The sequence below is a fragment of the Bombina bombina genome, chromosome 6 (genome assembly GCF_027579735.1).
Source record: "Bombina bombina isolate aBomBom1 chromosome 6, aBomBom1.pri, whole genome shotgun sequence".
Lineage (NCBI taxonomy): Eukaryota > Metazoa > Chordata > Amphibia > Anura > Bombinatoridae > Bombina > Bombina bombina.
In genome coordinates, this window is record NC_069504.1 from 1,092,348,930 (window position 1) to 1,092,367,991 (window position 19,062).

The 19,062-nt window shown below is 39.6% G+C and overlaps 1 protein-coding gene across 1 annotated transcript in view; it reads left to right on the forward strand.

The window, feature by feature from the left end:
- Positions 1 to 3,718: 3,718 nt before the first annotated feature.
- The window catches only part of ATXN10 (ataxin 10), a gene marked incomplete in the record, with an annotated part of 986,216 nt that continues 970,872 nt past the window's right edge, over positions 3,719 to 19,062 (forward strand). The window contains 1 exon segment of the mRNA XM_053719008.1: positions 3,719 to 3,872. Coding sequence (XP_053574983.1) covers positions 3,736 to 3,872 — 137 coding nt within the window.

A 19,062-nucleotide genomic window follows, 5' to 3' on the forward strand; every position in this document is an offset into this window, starting at 1 on the left:
GTATGGGATCGTTAGTCTCAAAAAACAAATTGGCCCATATACGGGGTTCCCCACGAAGGTAGGAGATAGTAGTGAGTACCTTAAGGTGCTCATTAACATAGGTTTTAGGTTTTAATTGGTAATACAAGTAACAAGAATTCCTAAATTCCCTGAATTCTGATCTTTGTCCACTGAATGGCTGAGGGGGATTAGGTTGTGGCTCATGTGAAGTGTGAGCTGATCTAATGGCTTCTAACTTGTCATTTATATATTATTTTAGGGAGGTATTCTCAGCTTGTAAGGCAGTGAACCCCTTAGAGAGATTCTCTACTGTTTGAGTAAGGGCTTCTACATGTGCTACTAGGGCTGCTGGGTCCATAACCAGGGCTTGGTTATTACTGTCAGGCAGTATCTACAACTCAGTAATCCCTGCAAATAAAAGGGAATGTGAGTATTGGACCGCAACTGCAGCTTTAAATGAGGTGTTGGGAGGTGTAGAAATGATCCTGTAATGAATGAAGGATGGCAGCAGCGAGTACAGTCTCATAAATACACTTCTCATTAATATAAGGTTCAGGTAGTCAGCAGATGAGACATGTGAGCAGTCAGCTCTACCCAGTACTGTACCACTGTACCGTTAATGGTAAATACAAAATTAGCAGATATAAAATGTAGTAACGTTACACAGAATCAGAATAGCATATGCACTTAAAGGTAGGAAACTTTCTGACTAAGAGTTACTAACCAATTGGACTAATTCATGTGATTTGTATGAATGAGACGGCAATTATGAAAAAATGGGCTACTGAATTAATTGGTGGTTCAGCGGAACTTACTGAGTGGATGCAATGTTATGACACAGAATGAGAAAGTAACGTTAATCTGCAGCAGTTAGTAACTCTGTCTGTTTGTTTGTGCCGGTTGGAGAGGAGCGCTCCGGTCTCTAGATGCGTGAGTCTATGCGTGTGACGTCACCGCTAGTTCCGTGAGTGGGCGGAGGGTTAGTAGTTCAGGAGTGCTGTTTGGGTAATCACAGGAGTTCTGAGGTTACGAATGAGCTTGAGTGAGAAATAACCAAGCACTGCAAAGTAGGAGGTTTGTCACTTTATAGGGAATAAAGTGGGAGGTATTCCTGTCTGTAGTTGAAAGGCAGAATGAACAAAGGATAGATTAGAGAAGTAGGTGAATGCAGTGGATATGACAGTTAAAGGGATTGATGTAATTAAATAGATACATATATTTTTCACATAGGACTGCATAGAGCTAGTATGAACATACATGTAATTAGCAGAAATATGTGCATATATTGTTAATTGAATCTTAGTTAGTTAACTATTTAACATGTCTTTATATTGAGGAGATGTGATAGGTCTTCCTTATTATTTAGACCTTTCGGGTAGAGACAGTCTAAATTAAAGATCCATTTGGATTCAGCAATTAGTAACTTTTTTTCATAGACCCCATCCCTCCAATTTGGCATAATTTCTTGAATACCCATGTAGCTGAAGCTTTTCTTATTTCCTTGGTGATAAGTTGTAAAATGTCTGTATAGGGGGGTCTCTATGTTTTTATTCTTTATCTGCAGCAGGTGTTCCCTAATTCTGTCTTTTAATTGTCTAGACGTCTGGCCCACATATTGTAGGCCACAGCTGCATTGTATCAAATAGATCACTCCTTTACTTTGGCATCTTATTAGATCCCTTATTTCATATTTAACGTTTGTATTGTGGGAAGTAAAGTTATTCATCTTTCTCACGCTTTTGCAGGCTTTACAGCTAGGGCATGGGAAGAAACCTCTAATGTCTCTTCCATATACGTCTTTAGTTCCATGTTTTATTTGCCTTGGTATGCTAGGTGATAGTGTATTTTTCAGATTGTTAGTCTTGCTATATATATAAATCTTGGTTGTGATGTTAATTTTTCACCTATGACATTTTATAAAGGGGACTTTATATGAAAGCCCCGTTTATTTGTTCCAATTGTAAATCCTAGCATTTCACAAACGCTAGGATTTACCATCACTTTAACTATACTGCACTGCACTGCTGGCTGTGTTTGCTAAGGCTATTCAATAGTCTATACTAGTAATGCACCAAAATGGAAATTCTGGACCGAAACCGAAAATCCAGGATGCACTTGGCCAAAAACTGAAACCGAAAATGTATTTTTTTCAAATTATTTTAAAATGTGTTTTTTTTTTGCATTATTAGACTATTTAATGAATGAATCTGAATAGAAAAAACGGCAAGCCAATAAAATAAAATAACCACACTTTTATTGAAAGTAACACACTAAAATTGGACAAAAATATCTTAAAACAATAATATGCTACAAAATAATTTTACCAAGAAAAAAAACAGGCAAAAAACAAAACCGAAAAAAAAAAAAAAATGATAATGCCATTTTCGGCCAAAATGTTTCTGCATCCCTACTTAAAACAATATTAAATATCAATATACTGTATTATTTTGTATTTAGTTCTGTGTAACAGAATCAAATTTAACAGGTTTTTTTTTTACCAGTTATCCAAATAATGTACAGTATAGCCCTAGAAAACTATTATTATATGCAAAACAGTAAGTCAATTAATGAACTCAAACAGCAGCTTTAGGCTAGCATCAAATTTGAAATATGATACACAATAATTTTACCGAAAATAAAAGGCAAAAAAAAAGAAAGAACCGGAAATGCCATTTTCAGGCCGAAACGTTTCTGCGACCAAAATTTTGGTGCATCCCTAGCCTATACTCCAGACAGTATACAAACTTTTACTACAGGCAGGGATACCACAGCCTAAATCAGCTTTTTCAAATGCCAAAATAGGGGTAAAGGAGCTACTTGCAAACAATTTAATAAACACCAGCAGGTAAAATGGATCATTGGGAACAATTTAAAGGAGACATTTTTTTGGGGGTGAACTTTCCTTTTAAGAAGCCAATCAGGATGCTAGTCCCAAGACTTGCAAAGGAGTGTGCACCTAGCATGTGCAGGTACAGTCATATTATTTTCCTCCTCAATTTTGAGGTAAATATCTTCCTTTTTTTACACAGTGATGTTAAGGTGATATTTTCTAGTCAGGTTTTTACAGCTCTGATGCATCACTTTCAAAATTTGTGTATCATGGACCTTTAACAAAAGTTTTCTATACTGTATATATAAACCACACATTCTAATCATTATGCTACATGAAGTACAAGTCTGTATATTTCGGTCATTTCTGTATCACATCTATAACTATAAAAAAACATAAATATTAACATAAATATTGACCTATTTAGACATTTGATAAATGTAAGTTTTCATAATAAGAGCCCAGCAGTAGACAGTACATCTTGGTGTCACATTCACGTTTAATTTATCACGTGTGGCAAAGGCATCATTTCACATTAAAAATGCATAACGTGTGGATGTGAGCTTGCTAAAATATGCTTAGTTTCAAAACTTTGCCTAAAAGTGAAAACGCGCAGGCAAAAAAATACACAACGCTACTACGGCTACAACAAGTGCAGTGCACAGGCTAAGTCACATGATACCATTGTAAAACGTGTCAGATGTTATTTTCAAGTGGACTGGATAAACAGACGCCATGTGCTTTTAATATTGACAGACAGACTCTTCTACCTACCAGGCTCTAGAGGCTCTCCATAGCTTGCCAATTGCAGCAGCCATCTCTTAAAGCTGTCATCCAATAAGAAAATAGCTTCCGCTAATCGTTTCAGTTGCTATGACAGTACAAGAGGCGGGCTTTCTGTCAAGATGGATGCGCCCATGGACACGCTGTCTGAAGTAATTGCGGAGCTCTCGAAAAGGGCAGCTGAGGGTATAGAGTCGGTTCCAGATGCAGTGCGGGCTGTGCACCGTCTGACGGAGCTTTTTAGGGAACGGGAATACAGGTGAGCTTGTTGTATGGCCAGCACAGAGCAATAGGCGTATTTGTGAAGGCCTTTACGGTGAGCTGTCAGCCGGTTTGGTACAGGGACAATGACGTAACGATGAGCTGTGTTGTGTATTGGTTCAGAGCTAAAGGTCTTATCATGGTCTGTTATCTGGCCTGTCTATGTACATGGGGAAGACACTATAGTATGAGGAAATATGAGCCGACGTCTGTAGGTGTGGGGGTTAAAAAATAATTCACATTGATAACTAGTACTAGGGTAAGTGGCCTGCTAGATTGTCATTAAACAAAGGTTCTGATGACAAGCAGTGAGTGGCTATATTGCACAGGTGTCAGGGTTTCATGACAAGCTGTGAACTGGTGTGTGTAGGTACAGAGGTAAGGGTCTAATTGTTGGCTGTGAGCAAGTATGTGTGGCTCTAAGGGTTTGCTAAGACCAGTGGCGGCTGGTGAATTATGAAGATGGAGGTGCACTTGGCCCCGCCCCTAGCCACACCCCTTGAAATAAAGCCCCGCCCCTCAGATGGCTATATATATATATATATACACACACACAAACACACATATATATACACAAACACACTAGTCCCACTTTTATTTAAAACAAAATTAAAGGGAACTTGTCATACATATTTCTAGTGTGTGTGTGTACTAATGTATTTGTTTAATTATCAAATGATTTAACATTCATAACACCATACAATCACTGTTTTTTGTACATTGGCTGGTATGGAAAAAGTAATGTGGCTACAGAGGGATACACACATGCCCAGGAGAAAAATAGGCCACCCAGGCACCCTCTGCCCACCACCCATGCCTGCAGCCTGCTCCAGAGTCCATACATATACATACAGCTGAGATCCATTACCCTAGTTATAAGCATATATACATTTTTACTGCAGCATATGAAGTTGGCTAGCAAGGTACCACATGGCATGAAGAAATACCTTTTTAAGTCTCATCATCACTATAAAGAAAATAAAGTCACTCAAATTTGATAGGGAAACAACCTTTAGTAATCAGGTAGGAATGTAGTAAAAATACATCACAGCTAAACAATACTGATTAACTAGACCCACATTTAAAACCAGCAATTTCATTACACAGACTACTACAGATATTATTGCTCAAAGTTTATATAAGAAATGTCAGCTTGTGACAACAGAGAAGCTTCAGTCTCCTGCTTAACCTCCTCCCCTCCTTACATGCCTAGACCATATTGTGAGCATAATTTAACCCCTTGGCTGTCAAAAAGAGCTGCAGTGCAATGTATTAGAATGTACTGAAATTCTCTATGATAGCCAAGGGGTTAAATAATGCTCTGCATCTTTTTTTTCTTCATTTTTTTAAAAGAATGCTGGATTAGAAAATAGAAAAAAAAGCTGGTATTGCTAGAATAAGTAGTTTGTGCACTGTTTTCATGACCCTGCATGGGTGTTTAATAAATCTCTAACTTTCAGCTGTCACAAACTGAAACTTACGGGTCATTTTTAATCACATGTGAGGAAGATCTCCAGCACTCACCTAGGCTGCTTCTAGTGTATGGAGGAGGAATCTTTTCACTGGAAGTTTATTGCCTGCTGTTCTCCGTGTTTAATTTCTCCCGGTCTTACTCTCTGACAGAGCTCTGTGATTTACGCACACAACTCAGTCAGCTTAGGTCATTCCCCCTCAGTGTAGCACAGAAAAAAGATCAAGCTGTGCTACACCGGAGGGATGTGAAAAGTGATTTATTTTTTTATTTTATTTTAACAGTGCTCTCTCACGGTGTCTTGCAGCTTAGTTTTCCAGGAGTCCAGCACTGTTGAAATATAATAAAAAAAAAATCACATTCCACATCCCTCCTGTTACAGAAGTTCTGAGTTGCGCTGCTTGCAATGCACAGAGAGGGCTTTGAGGGAACATTGGAAATGAGGCATCATTATTACCTAGAATTTTACATACATACTCACTCAGATACATACTGCTGAGTCGCAGCCTCTCCTCACTCAGCCCTGCTCAGTAGCCCTGGGCCCTCCCCTGAGCCTCACTGAATGGACCCGATCCTGGTGGCAGCATCGTTCTGGTCTCCCCGCGCACTGACACACACTAATCTGTCTAACAGCCTGTGTCATCCATGTGGCCGGGTGTGTCGTCACTCACAGTGCGCGCCTCTCAGTCAGTAGGTTAATTCCCCGCCAGAAACCATGCGCCTGCGTGGCCGATTTAGGAATTGGGAAGGCCCAGGGATTAGGGATATGATTGGCTGAACTTCTGTTACGCCCCTGCCTCCTCTCCTCCCACACACATAGTCAGCTCAGCTCTTAGTGTGCGAGTGTCACGTGACAGCTGGCTCCCGCACACTAAGAGCTGTGCGAACAGGAAGGCTATGGGCTGGCCTGTAGGTGGCGCTGCAGTCAATGCAGTTTTAAAATGGAAAGTGCTTTTGCTTATACTTCTATGTATCGCACGTGCGATACATAGAAGTATAGGCAAAACAGCACTTTCCACTTTCAGCCTAATATGCATGATGTCATGATGATAGTTACACTGCACAGTCTCACAGAAGACAGCACACAGGAAAATAATACATTTATTCATAAATATAATATAAATAAAAATAAAAATTTTCATTATTTTTTTTTTCTTAAGTTCTGCTCATTTTTCCCCCCTCTCCTCTGCCCCCTGGGGGTTCACGTGCGACAGTGCACATATGGAGGAGCCTCCACTGGATAAGACATGAGCTGATGTTATTAAACCCACATAACTGTACCAACACACACACACACACATCAGCTCATGTCTTATCAAACCATTAGCCCCACACATACTTGCTCACAGCCTACCATTAGACCCTTACCTCTGTACCTACACACACCAGCTCACAGCTTGTCCTTTAACGCTTGCCCTTCTAACTACCCACATAGGCTCACAACTTGTTATTAAACCCACATGACTGTACCACCACACACACAAGATGTGAGCCTATGTGGGTAGTTAAAAGCTGTGAGCTGGCATGTGTAGGTACAGCAGTGAGGATTTTAACCACTAGTATATGGATATAGTGAAAAGCTGCGATTTTGAGATGTGGGAGTACAAGGCTTTAATAACAATTGTGAAAATGTTTTAAAGATTTTTTTGTTTAAATATTCTTAATTTTAAATGATTAAAAATCACATTACCCCCTCCACTATCATTATAATCCCTCAATTAATTAAATATAAAGGCATCATGGCATGTAATAAATAAGAGGAAGGAAGGGTAAGCAGCTGTTGAGTAATACTGTATGTGAGAAACCAGACGGTAAAATGTGGGGAGAATTTGAAAGGATCCTTGCTAACAAGGGACATAGAACTCAAAAATCTTCTTTCATGAATCAGAGCATACAACTTTCAAATTTACTTCTATTATAAAATTAGTTTCATTCACTTGGTATCCTTTGTTGAAGGAGACACAATGCACTAATGGGAGCTAACTGAACTAATGACAAGAGGATTAAATGTGCAGCCAATAATCGGCAGCTAGCTTGCATCACAGTTGTGCATTGCTGTTTCTGAGCTTGCCTAGGTATTTTTCAGCAAAGAATATGAAGAGAACAAAGCATATGATATAATATATAGTAAGTTGTATAGTTGTTTAAAATCTCTATCTGAATCCTTAACTAAATATCTTGCGTTTTTATGTTCCTTTAACTCCTTGTGCCATTTGAATGTCGATATTATCTCACACAGTACTTTGCCGAGCATACTGTGTTGACATAGTACCTACATCCAACGCTGGCCTATGCTGCGGTCCCTGATGTCAACTTTGACAGTGGAGACTGCTGCTGGGGGCAGAAGGCATCTGGCTTCATATGGTAAGAGAAGTGCTGATTGTGCTCCCTTACTATATGGAGCTGGATCGTTGCAGAGTGTGACACTGTCACTTTCTGTAACCATGATAGTTGGTGCCCAGTGGGAGGGAGGCGGGTGAATCAGTCCAGCAAGGATGGAGGAGGAGTGGGATTCCCCACTAGGGCGGGGCAATTAACTGCATATGCGGTTTTAAACTGCATTTAACCTCCGCAAATTAAAAACCGTGAGAGTCTGCGGTTTTTATGGGGGGGTGCTGGGCCTGGGGGGACATCACATCACGACGATCGTGCCGTGTGCAGGTTAGTCCCTGGCACCTTCATTTCGGGACAATGCAGTGTACCGGAATGGAAAGCTGCCTGCCAGTGACGTGACACTCCAGGCAGCTGAGCAGAGTGATCCGCTACCTGCGTGCCCTTCTCTTCGCTCGGCTCCCAGTGTGCTGCAGCAGGATAGGCTTTGGCAGGATTTCACTGCAGAGGCTAATGGGGTATGTAGTTCCTATCGGTAGTTATTCTGTGGTATATAGGCTTCGGCAGGATCTCACCACAGAGACTATTGGGCTATTTCGTTTTTATTGCTAGTTCTTTTGGGATATGTAGGTGTCAGATGGAGCACAAGGCCTCAGGTACAGCGCGGGTATTTTTGGGATGTGTAATTTTTGGTACATATGGGATACGTAGGCATCAGCAGGGTTTCAGCACAAGCTCTATATAGATACGACCCCGTGTTAGCAGCAGTAATGCTTCAAGTTAGAGTGTTTTAGTAATTTTTAAGAAAACCACGATTAAATCACAATTTTTTTTTTTTGGGTACAAAATCTCGATTTTCATTTTTACCCATATGGTGGTGTCCTACACTATGACACTATATGGGCTGGAGGGGGGGGTTAAGCAAAGTGTTCTGGGAGGGTCCTCTACACTACAGAAAACAATTTCTAAATATTAAAAAAATTGTAAAGTAGTGCGAGGGGAGGGTTAGAGAGCTGTTTAGGGGGGATCAAGGTGGTGGCTGAATTAAAAAAAAAAAAAAAAAAAAAAAAAAAAAAAAAAATTAATAAAATTCCTAAACTACATATTTGCAGATTGTGTGCCATTTTAGACATAGCTGCAGAAAAAAACCTTAAAATATTCAATATTCAAAAGTAATAAAAATTATAAATATGTTTGGTCTTAGGTGAATACGAGGATGCCAATAATAATTTAAATATAAGATGGCGGAGCGTGTGCAACGCGAAACTCTGCATCTACCCAGACTTAGCAAATTTATTAATAGTTATTTGGCTGATAATTTTAAGTCTACGTGTTCAGGACAGCTTGGAGAACATTGTATACATTAGACAAGAACTTTTGGATATCGAATTTCAATGTTTAGAGGACATTTACAGTAACTTACAGGTCATCCAAGAAATTGCCAGATCGCTGTAGTTTGTGGAACAAAGTCCATCGACAGGAAGTGTCTGTCGGTGGCGAGAACGTAAACAAAGGCGTGGAAACCGAGAGAGGTATCCGCAACAGGCTACTGACATCCCAATATCGGGTCTCATTGCCCAGTATTTTTCTTGCCAATGTACGGTTTCTGGCAAATAAAATGGATGAACTCAGACTCCGGGTTACCTCACAGAGAAAAATCAGAGACTGCAATATGATTCTTACGGAAACATGGCTCAATGACAGCATTCCTAATAATGCCATTGAGCTAGAAGGCTGTGACGTTTTCAGAGTGGGAACAGACTCGGGTAAGACCAGAGGTGGTGGTTTGTGCATTTATGTTATCCAAGCATGGTGTACAAACACTGTAATCACTGAGAGTGACTGCTCTACCAATGTGGAGTTCATGTTGATAAAGTGCAGGTCCTTTTAGTTGCCTAGGGAGTTTACATCTACTGTTATTATTGCAGTATATATCCCCCCCTGGATGCTAATGCTAAACTAGCTATGGAAGAACTCCAAAGAACTATTAATAGGCTACAAACTGCACATACGGACGGAGCCTTTATTGTTGCAGGGGACTTTAATCATTCTGATCTAAAAACTGTACTTCACAAATTCCATCAAAATGTCACCTGTGCCACCAGAGTTAAACATTAGGCCATGTCTATATAAATATTGTTGATGCTTACAAGGCAACACTTCTCTATCATCTGGGAAAATCTGACCACTCTGCACTGTTCCTGTACCCTAGGTACTCTCCTCTTATTAAACGGGAAAACCATCCGTTAGGACAGTTAAAGTGTGGCCAGAAGATGTAACCTCCAAACTCCAGTACCAGTTCAAATACACTGATTGGAGCCTGTTTGCCAAGCAAGCTGTGGGGGATTCCCATATAGATATTGAACTGTAGGCCTCTTCTATTCTGGATTATATTTGCTCTTGTACCAACAGTGTGAACACCTTTTTAAAAAGATAAGAATCTTTCCCAATCAGACGCCTTGGATGAACAGGGAGGTTAGCCTCTTACTGGATGCATGAGATGCTGCTTTTAGATCTGGCGATGCTGAGGCCTATAGTTCTACTAGGGCCAATTTTAAAAAGGGGAAAAAAAGAAATAAACATGTTTTTAAGATGCGTAATGAATATCGCTTCCATAATAACTCTGACCCCCGACGTATGTGGCAGGGCATCCAGGCCATCACAAATTGCAAATCTGTAAATACAATTTCTCCAGTCAATGATGCCTCCTTTCCAGACAAGCTAAACTATTTCTATGCACATTTTGATCGGGAAAAAAATGAACCAATTTGCTCCAGCCAAAGGAACAGCCTTTAATGTTCTGTTACTGAAGTGTACCAAGCACTCTCCAGGGTGGATGCATGCAAGGCTGCTGGCCCAGATGGTATCCCTGTCCATGTGTTAAGGTCATGTGCTGAAGAATTAGCCGAGGTCTTTATTGACATTTTTAATCTGTCACTGGCTCAGGCAGTTGTCCCTGTGTGCTTTAAGACAGCAACCATTGTGCCAAAAGCAGTGAGTCTGAATGACTATGGTTCCATTGCACTTACTCCAATCATCATGAAGTGTTTTAAGAGGTTGGTCATGGCCCACCTCAAAGACTGTTTACCATACACACTGGATCCCCATCAATATGCCTATTGCCAGAATAGGTCAATGGAAGATGCTATTTATATGGCATTAAACTCTGCTTTGACCCATTTGGATAATAACACCTATGTAAGGATGCTGTTCAGCATTCAACACCGTTATTCCTACAAAGTTGGTTGTGAAACTTTATGATCTGGGTATCAATACCTGGCTTTGTAACTGGACCCTGTATTTCCTGACTAATAGACCTCAATCAGTGATGTTAGGTAATTTCATCTCCTCTACTCTAACCCTTAACACTAGAGTCCCACAAGGCTGTGTATTGAGTCCTCCTATTATATTCTCTTTTTACCCATGACTGTCTGCTTAAGTATGTGTCTAACACCATCATTAAGTTTGCAGATGACACCACTGTGGTAGGCAGGATTAGCAACAATGATGAGTTGGCCTATAGGGAGGAGGTAAAGCACCTGGTGACATGGTAAGCTGATAACAATCTGTCTCTTAACACCAAGAAGACCAAAGAGATTATTGTGGACTACAGAAAGACTAAACGCTGTATACACATGCCCATTTACATAAATGGGTCTGAGGTAGAACATGTGACCAGTTTTACATTCTTGGGAACTAATATCACCAAAAACCTGTCATGGACTCTAAATACCTCCACTCTGGTAAACCCCCCCCCCCCCCTTTCTTTTTCTTTTCCCCTTTTTCTGTTGACCATTTGTATAAACTGACACATTATTTTTCCGCACTCATTCTTTACATTCTTCATACAACTGATCTGTTCACTATTTTGATTTGCACTATGCACTTATTTGTACTATGCTGACAAATTATGGCCAGCACACTAGGATCCTCAGTGTGTAAATTACTGCTTTTTCCATATTACTTATATTGCACATATTTATGTATTTTTTTATTTATTATCCACATATACAATATACTAATCTTTAATTATTGATACTACATATGCTACAATGTATGTATTTACACCTAAGTCATTCCATCTTATAACTATCATTGTACTAGCTTTTGCACCTTATACTATTTATTTTTAATGTCTGGGTTAGATGTTTTGTTTTTTAATTACGTTTCGTTGCCCTTGTTTTTAACTTGTGCAATGACAATAAAAGTGATGGTAAATTTATATCAAGTGTTCAACATATTTTAGAAGCTCTTAACTAGCACATCGATATTCTTTTATAATGTAAAAAACATCTTTTTACTTAGTAACGATACACTGTTATAATCAGCCTCTCTCTAAATTTTTCACAGGGGCTTCTTTGATTGACATACGTTTTAGCCAATCATCTGCTCACCATGCGCCCCATGTTAAATAGGATCTGCACGCTCCAATGCTCTGAACTCCCTAATTGCGATGGAATGCGCATGCGCAACTCTTACGCTACTTGCGCATTTGTAAATTTAGAACACAAAAAGAGAATGATGCTAATGTAGCAAACTAAACCGTAACCCAACATTAAATTGCCTATAATTTAAACTTATATTACATCTTATCAGCATATAGGGCAGATGTTACTCAACTTGTGTTACTTTAGCAGACCTAACTCAATACTTTAAAAATAAAGAAGCAAAACCCAATGTGCCCCAAAGAAGGGTATGGTAGAAACATATTTGAGGAAAGTAGACCAACAGTCCTTATTTACAGCAGCAACTGTAATCAATCATGGTATTGAGACCATTGAGTGAGGTAGTTCCCAACCGATGTATCCACCTTGATTCCAACCTTTAATAGTGCCTTTGCTCAGTCGCCACCACGTCTCGACTTAGGTACATGGTCTGATGTACAAGTCAGCCTGTGTCGTATCTGAAACATCTTTATTCATGTAGGGATGGTGGAACCGATTGCCTGTAATCATTCCATTGCAGGTTAAACAATTACCACAACAAAATCATCCCTTCTTGCCCACTGGTAGCCATGTATCTTTCTGATAGCTGTTGACTGGGTCCGTCTTCAATCACAGATCTCTCAGGTTCCTCAACCTTTTTATAGACCAATCGTTGTGGGGGGAATGTCGTTGAATGGTAAACTGGTATCTGTAAAGAGTATCGGCCAGTGTTGCTGTACAATCCTCTGCACTGCACTAGAAGCTGTTGTTAATGTTGTTATAAAGTTCAGACGTTTATCCGGTGGTTTGGAGGTGATGGATTATTGGGAAAGGAGAGCTGCTTTCTCACATTGTGCCTTGGTGATAGTCTCAGGGTACCCCCTGTTCAGAAAACGTTTTGACATGGTCTCTAATTGTTTCTTCTTGTTGGTCTCCTCAGTATTATTTCGTATGACATGCAGGAGCTGAGAGGAGCTAACCCCTACCTTCTGAAATTGTGGGTGAAAACTACCAAAATGTAACAGTGATTTTTTTTTTTATCAGTAGACTTACTGAATAATGTAGTGTATAGCCTAAACCCATTGCATGTGTTGTTGTTGTTGTTGTTGTTGATTTCTACATCTAAGAAGTATATCCTAACCTATCCATATCATTCTCAATTTTGAACAGTACAGTAGAATTAATTGAGTTGAGTTGGTGAAACCAATCAAGTAAGGATGATACACTGCTATTCCCAAATAAGAAAACATTGTCTATATAACGACGATAGAACTTGTTGGAGCTCTGCTTAGGAAGAAAAATATACTCTTGTTCATACATTGAATGAATATATATATATATATATATATATATAATATGTATATGCCATGTTTGACCCCATCACAGTGCCTAATGTTTGAAGAAAGAAGTTGTTTTCAAACCGAAGATAATTCTTAACTAAGCAGAGCTACATCAATTGGATCAAAAATTCGATAGGGGGGCCGGTATAATGGATATTGTTAATGAGAATTCGTCTGACCATCTCAAGGCCATGTGAATGGGGAATAATGGTATATAGATTGACAACATCCATTGTCACTAATATGTCAGATGATTGTATGTCATTAAGACTATTCAGTTGAGAGATTAATTCAGCCGAGAATCCTTACTTGATTGGTTTCACCTACTCAACTCATTTAATTCTACTGTACGGTTCAAAATTGAGAATATGGATAGGACACACTTCTTAGATGTAGAAATCTACAAAAAAGACACAAGCAATGGGCTTGGGCTATACACTACATTAATTGGTAAGCCTACTGATAAAAAATCCCTGTTACATTTTGGTAGTTTTCACCCACAATTTCAGAAGGTAGGGGTTAGCTCCTCTCAGCTCCTGTGTGTCATACGGAATAATACAGAGAAGACCAAGAAGCAAAAACAATTGGAGACCATGTCAAAATGTTTTCTGAACAAGAGGTACCCTGAGACTATCATCAAGGCACAATGTGAGACAGCAGCTCTTCTTTCCCAACAATCCATCACCTCTAAACCACCGGATAAACGTCTGAACTTTATAACAACATTCACACTCCTCTAGTGCAGTGCAGAGGATTGTACAGCAAAACTGACCGATTACTCTACAGATGCTAGTTTACCATTCAACGACATTCCCCCACCATGATTGGCCTATAAAAGGTTGAGGAACCTGAGAGATCTGTTGGTGAAGACGGATCCAGTCAACAGCTATCGGAAGGATACATGGCTACCAGTGGGCAAAAAGGGATGTTTTCATTGTGGTTATTGTTTAACCTGCAATGGAATGATTACAGGCAATTGGTTCCACCATCCCTACACGAATCAGATGTTTCAGATACGACACAGGCTGACTTGTACATCAGACCACGTCATTCATCATTTGCCCATGCTCCATGTATTACATCGGCAAAACCATTACTACATTCAGGGAGCGGCTGGCGAACCATAAATCTGCAATTCGATTAGCCTTTGAAAAGGGCGGATCAAATCAACCAGTCGCACGCCACTGGACACTCCATTTCTACTATGAGCACAATCCTGATTGACCATGTACCTAAGTCGAGACGTGGTGGTGATTGAGCAAAGGCACTATTAAGGTTGGAATCAGGGTGGATACATCGGTTGGGAACTACCTCACCCAATGTTCTCAATACCATGATTGATTACAGTTGCTTCTGTAAATAAGGATTGTTGGTCTCCTTTCCTCAAATATGTTTCTACCATACCCTTGGGCACATTGGGTTTTGCTTCTTTATTTTTAAAGTATTGGGTTAGGTCTGCTAAAGTAACACAAGTTGAGTAACGTCTCCGCCCTAAATGCTGATAAGATGTAATAAACGTTTAAATTATAGGCAATTTAAAGGGACACTGTAACCAAAATTTTTCTTTTGTGGTTCAGATAAAGCATGAAATTTTAAGCAACTTTCTAATTAACTCCTATTATAAAATTTTCTTCATTCTCTTGGTATCTTTATTTGAAATGCAAGAATGTAAGTTTAGATGCCGGCCCATTTTTGGTGAACAACCTGGGTTGTCCTTGCTGATTGTTGGATAAATTCATCCACCAATAAAAAAGTGCTGTCCAGAGTACTGAACCCCCCAAAAAAAGCTTAGATTCCTTCTTTTTCAAATAAAGATAGCAAGAGAACGAAGAAAAAATGATAATAGGAGTAAATTAGAAAGTTGCTTAAAATTGCATGCTCTTTCTGAATTGCAAAAGAAAAATGTTGGGTTCAGTGTCCCTTTAATGTTCGGTTACGGTTTAGTTGGCTACATTAGCATCATTCTCTTTTTGTGTTCTTCACTAGCAGACACTAATGTTTTTTATGACAGGTGGATCCCTGATATCGCTGTGATTTTAGATGGACGTGGCATCAATACGTTACCATGGTGATTTCAGTAATACCCACTACACCAGCTGATTAAGCTTCATATGTAGGCGACTGGTTGTTACGCTGTATAATACACAGCAGCTGGGTTTGTTTGGCGATCACCATGACAACGGACTCTATCTGATCACTTCCGCAAAACGTGTTTTCAGTTGGGATTAATGCAAGGAGTCACACGGTCTATTTTTCGGCGTATCAGGTTATCCCCTGGGGGTATATTAAGTATTATCATAGGGGTGTGTTGATATACGTTGTGTGGGATATTTATTCATGTGACCAAGGCGTTTGTGAGGGGCCGAAGCGTTATGTGTTACGTTTTGACACAGTAAAGGTGGCTGTAACAAAGTGTGGTGCCTGCTCGTTTTGTTGTGCAGTTGGGATCTTTGCCGAGTCCAGTTCAACATATCTGTTCATTTTGTTGTGATTATGGCAGAGCATGCAGTGGATGGAGGTGATGGTGAGTGCTGATCTATTTGGACGTGTGTGTGTGTTTGTACAAAGAGAGAAGCGCTCTACCAGGAATGAACAGCTCAAAAGCTAGTTCTATGGCGATTTACCACCCGGAAGCAGCCTTTTTTAGACCAGTGTGCTTTTCACAGAGGAAAACTTTCATGAAGCATATCAGTCTGATTCTGCCAAGTAAGATCAGTCCAGCCCCGAAATACCAGGCAGTTCTCCTCTGAATAAGGAACATGACAACCCCAGACGATCGTTTCGGCCTCCTAAGGGCCTCATTAGGGAGGTGCAGCCACATTCCTCTAAGCACACTGGGCAAGGAGTCCACATCTGGTTTCCCCCATCACCCATAGGGAGACTTCCCCAGGGTCATATTAATTTGCATACGAAGAGAGAATCGCTCTACCAGGAATGAACAACGGCTAGTTCTATGGCGATTTACCACTACTGACGAGGCCCATAGGAGGCCGAAACTATCGTCTGGGGTTGTCATGCTCCTTGTTCAGAGGAGAATTGCCTGGTATTTCGGGGCTGGACTGACCTTAATTGGCGGGATCAGACTGATATACTACAGGAAAGTTTTCCTTTGTGAAAAGCACACTGGTCTAAAAGAGTCTGCTGATGAGCTGTTGTTCGTTCCTGGTAGAGCGCTTCTCTCTTTGTATACAAATTAATATGACCCTGGGGAAGTCTCCCTATGGGTGATGGGGGAAACCAGACGTTGACTCCTTTCCCAGTGTGCTTGGAGTAATGTGGCTGCACCTCACTGACGAGGCCCATAGGAGGCCGAAACGATCGTCTGGGGTTGTCATGTTATATTTTTTTTTATTTTTTTTCTTTCCATATGTAAATAAAAAAAAAAAAAGAAATGGCTTGATTTAGAAACCAATCAGCAAGGGCTACCTAGGTGCTGAACCAAAAATGGGTCAGCTCCTAAGCTTACATTCATGCTTTTTCAAATAAAAAAAAACCAAGAGAATGAAGAAATTAGATGATCATGTCCCTTTTAAGTGTATATTTTACAATTGTATGCCTGTTTGGTACTCCAGATAAATATTGTTCAATGCTATCCTTGCCTGCAAAAAAGGAATCTGACCTCCTTTCTGTTTCTACAGTTAAAGGAGTCCTTCAGATTTTGCTCCTTGTTTTAGACATTATGTGCGTTCTACTGTACTTTGGCCTCCATGCCTCTTCCATGTAAGTGCAAAAGTGTCTCCAATAAGTAGCTCTTATCTGATGTTTTCAGGCTCTTCTGAATCTTATATGGTTCAGATCTACTTAAAGGGACATTAAACCCCAACATTTTCTTTCATGATTCAGATAGAGAATACAATTTTTAAAAAGTTTCCAGTTTACTTCTATTATCAAATGTATTTAATTCTCATGTTATTTTTTGTTAAAGAGATACCTAGATAAGTAGCGTGCACATGCCTGAAGCACTACATGACAGGAAATAGTGCTGCCATCTAGTGCTCTTGCTAATGTATAACATTGTTGCAAAACTGCTACTATATAGTGCTGCAGACACGTGCACACTCTTGAGCTTACATTTCTGCTTTTCAACCAAGGATAACAAGAAAATTAAGAACATTTGATAGAATAGATAATAGAATTATGATCAGGAGTCGGTTTTTGATAGAGATACTGAATTTTCCTTCTTTGTTTAAGATTGAAAATCTTGGATCTCTTTTGAAGGAATTATTGTTTACCTTAGGGGTGCAGGGTTCTAAACATATTGAAAAAGAGTCATTGAATCAGTTGGATTTGTTTTTCAAGCTGTCTGTTAAGACCCAAGAGGTTTTTCCAGTCCCTGAATGGTCCAGGCTTAGGCTTCCTTTTAATCCAGCTTCTGCAATTCAAAAAGATGTTCACTTTGCTTTCTACCAGTGTAGAACTTTTGGAAACATTTCCAAATGTATACGGTGCAATTTCTATTCTTGGAAGAAGGACAACTAGTCCCCTAGAGGGTAGTACCTCTTTCAAAAAGCATATAGTAATTTTGATTCTTTCCAAAGGAGGGCCTTTATTCAAACAGGATTTTCATTCAATCCAACAATTAGCATTGCTTGTGTGGCAGCAGCCTCGTCACTTTGGTGTGACAATTTTGTCTGAGAAGCTTTCAGAAAATTCTCTTAAGGAAGATCTTTAATCTTATCTGAGACATATTAGTTCTGTAAATGCTTTTATTGATATCAAATTGAATGCCAAAAACATGGCTTGACAATAAAAGTTTTTTGTGGCTCAAATCTTCTAGACTTTTAACTCTTCCTTTTAGAGGATAGATTTTATTTGGACCTGATCTAGACGCTATTATCTCTGTGACTAGAGGTAAAGATGCTTTTCTTCTTCAAGACGAGAAGCCTAAGGGAAAGGGTAAATCTTCAAATAATTTTCGTCCCTTTTGTCATTCGTGGAATCAATGATCCTACTCCTCCAATCAAAAACAAGACTCTTCCAGACCACCCTGGAAAACTAGTCCTTACTGAAACAAGTCTAAACAGTCCAAAAAGTTTTCTTCCCCTACCAAATCCCAATGAAGGTACGGCCTCGATCAAGATTAAATTCTTGTAGGGGCAGGTTATGCCTTTTTCAAGGTTTCTGGTCTTTTTTTTTTTTTTGAAAATAATTTTTTTATTGAAGTTAAAGCATATATCATAACATCAAGGACTCGCCCTTAGGCCAAAGTTACAACAGAGAGAGTAATACATTGTCTATAGAAAGGCATTATTGAGAAAGTAATATGCGCATAAAGCAATAGAAAATACATTTCAAATCTGATTATGAAGATAGACAGTATCTTAGGCGAGATGAAACAGAACTTCATTTTATATTATAATGTCAGCGTATGAACTCCACCTTCTAATAATATTTAATCTAAGACCAAAATAACAGCATGTGGAGGGTTAACATAGATATCAGCCACTCTTGGGCCGAGATATATAGGGGGGGGGGGATATTCAGCGGGTAAGCACCGCTATACGCATATGGAAAGGGGGTGGGGGGACGGAGCCATATATAAATGTAGATAGCATATGGTACTTGGTGTGGACTCGTAAGTGTCCAGTCGTAGAGACCATGGGCCTGGTAGCTGGGTTACCA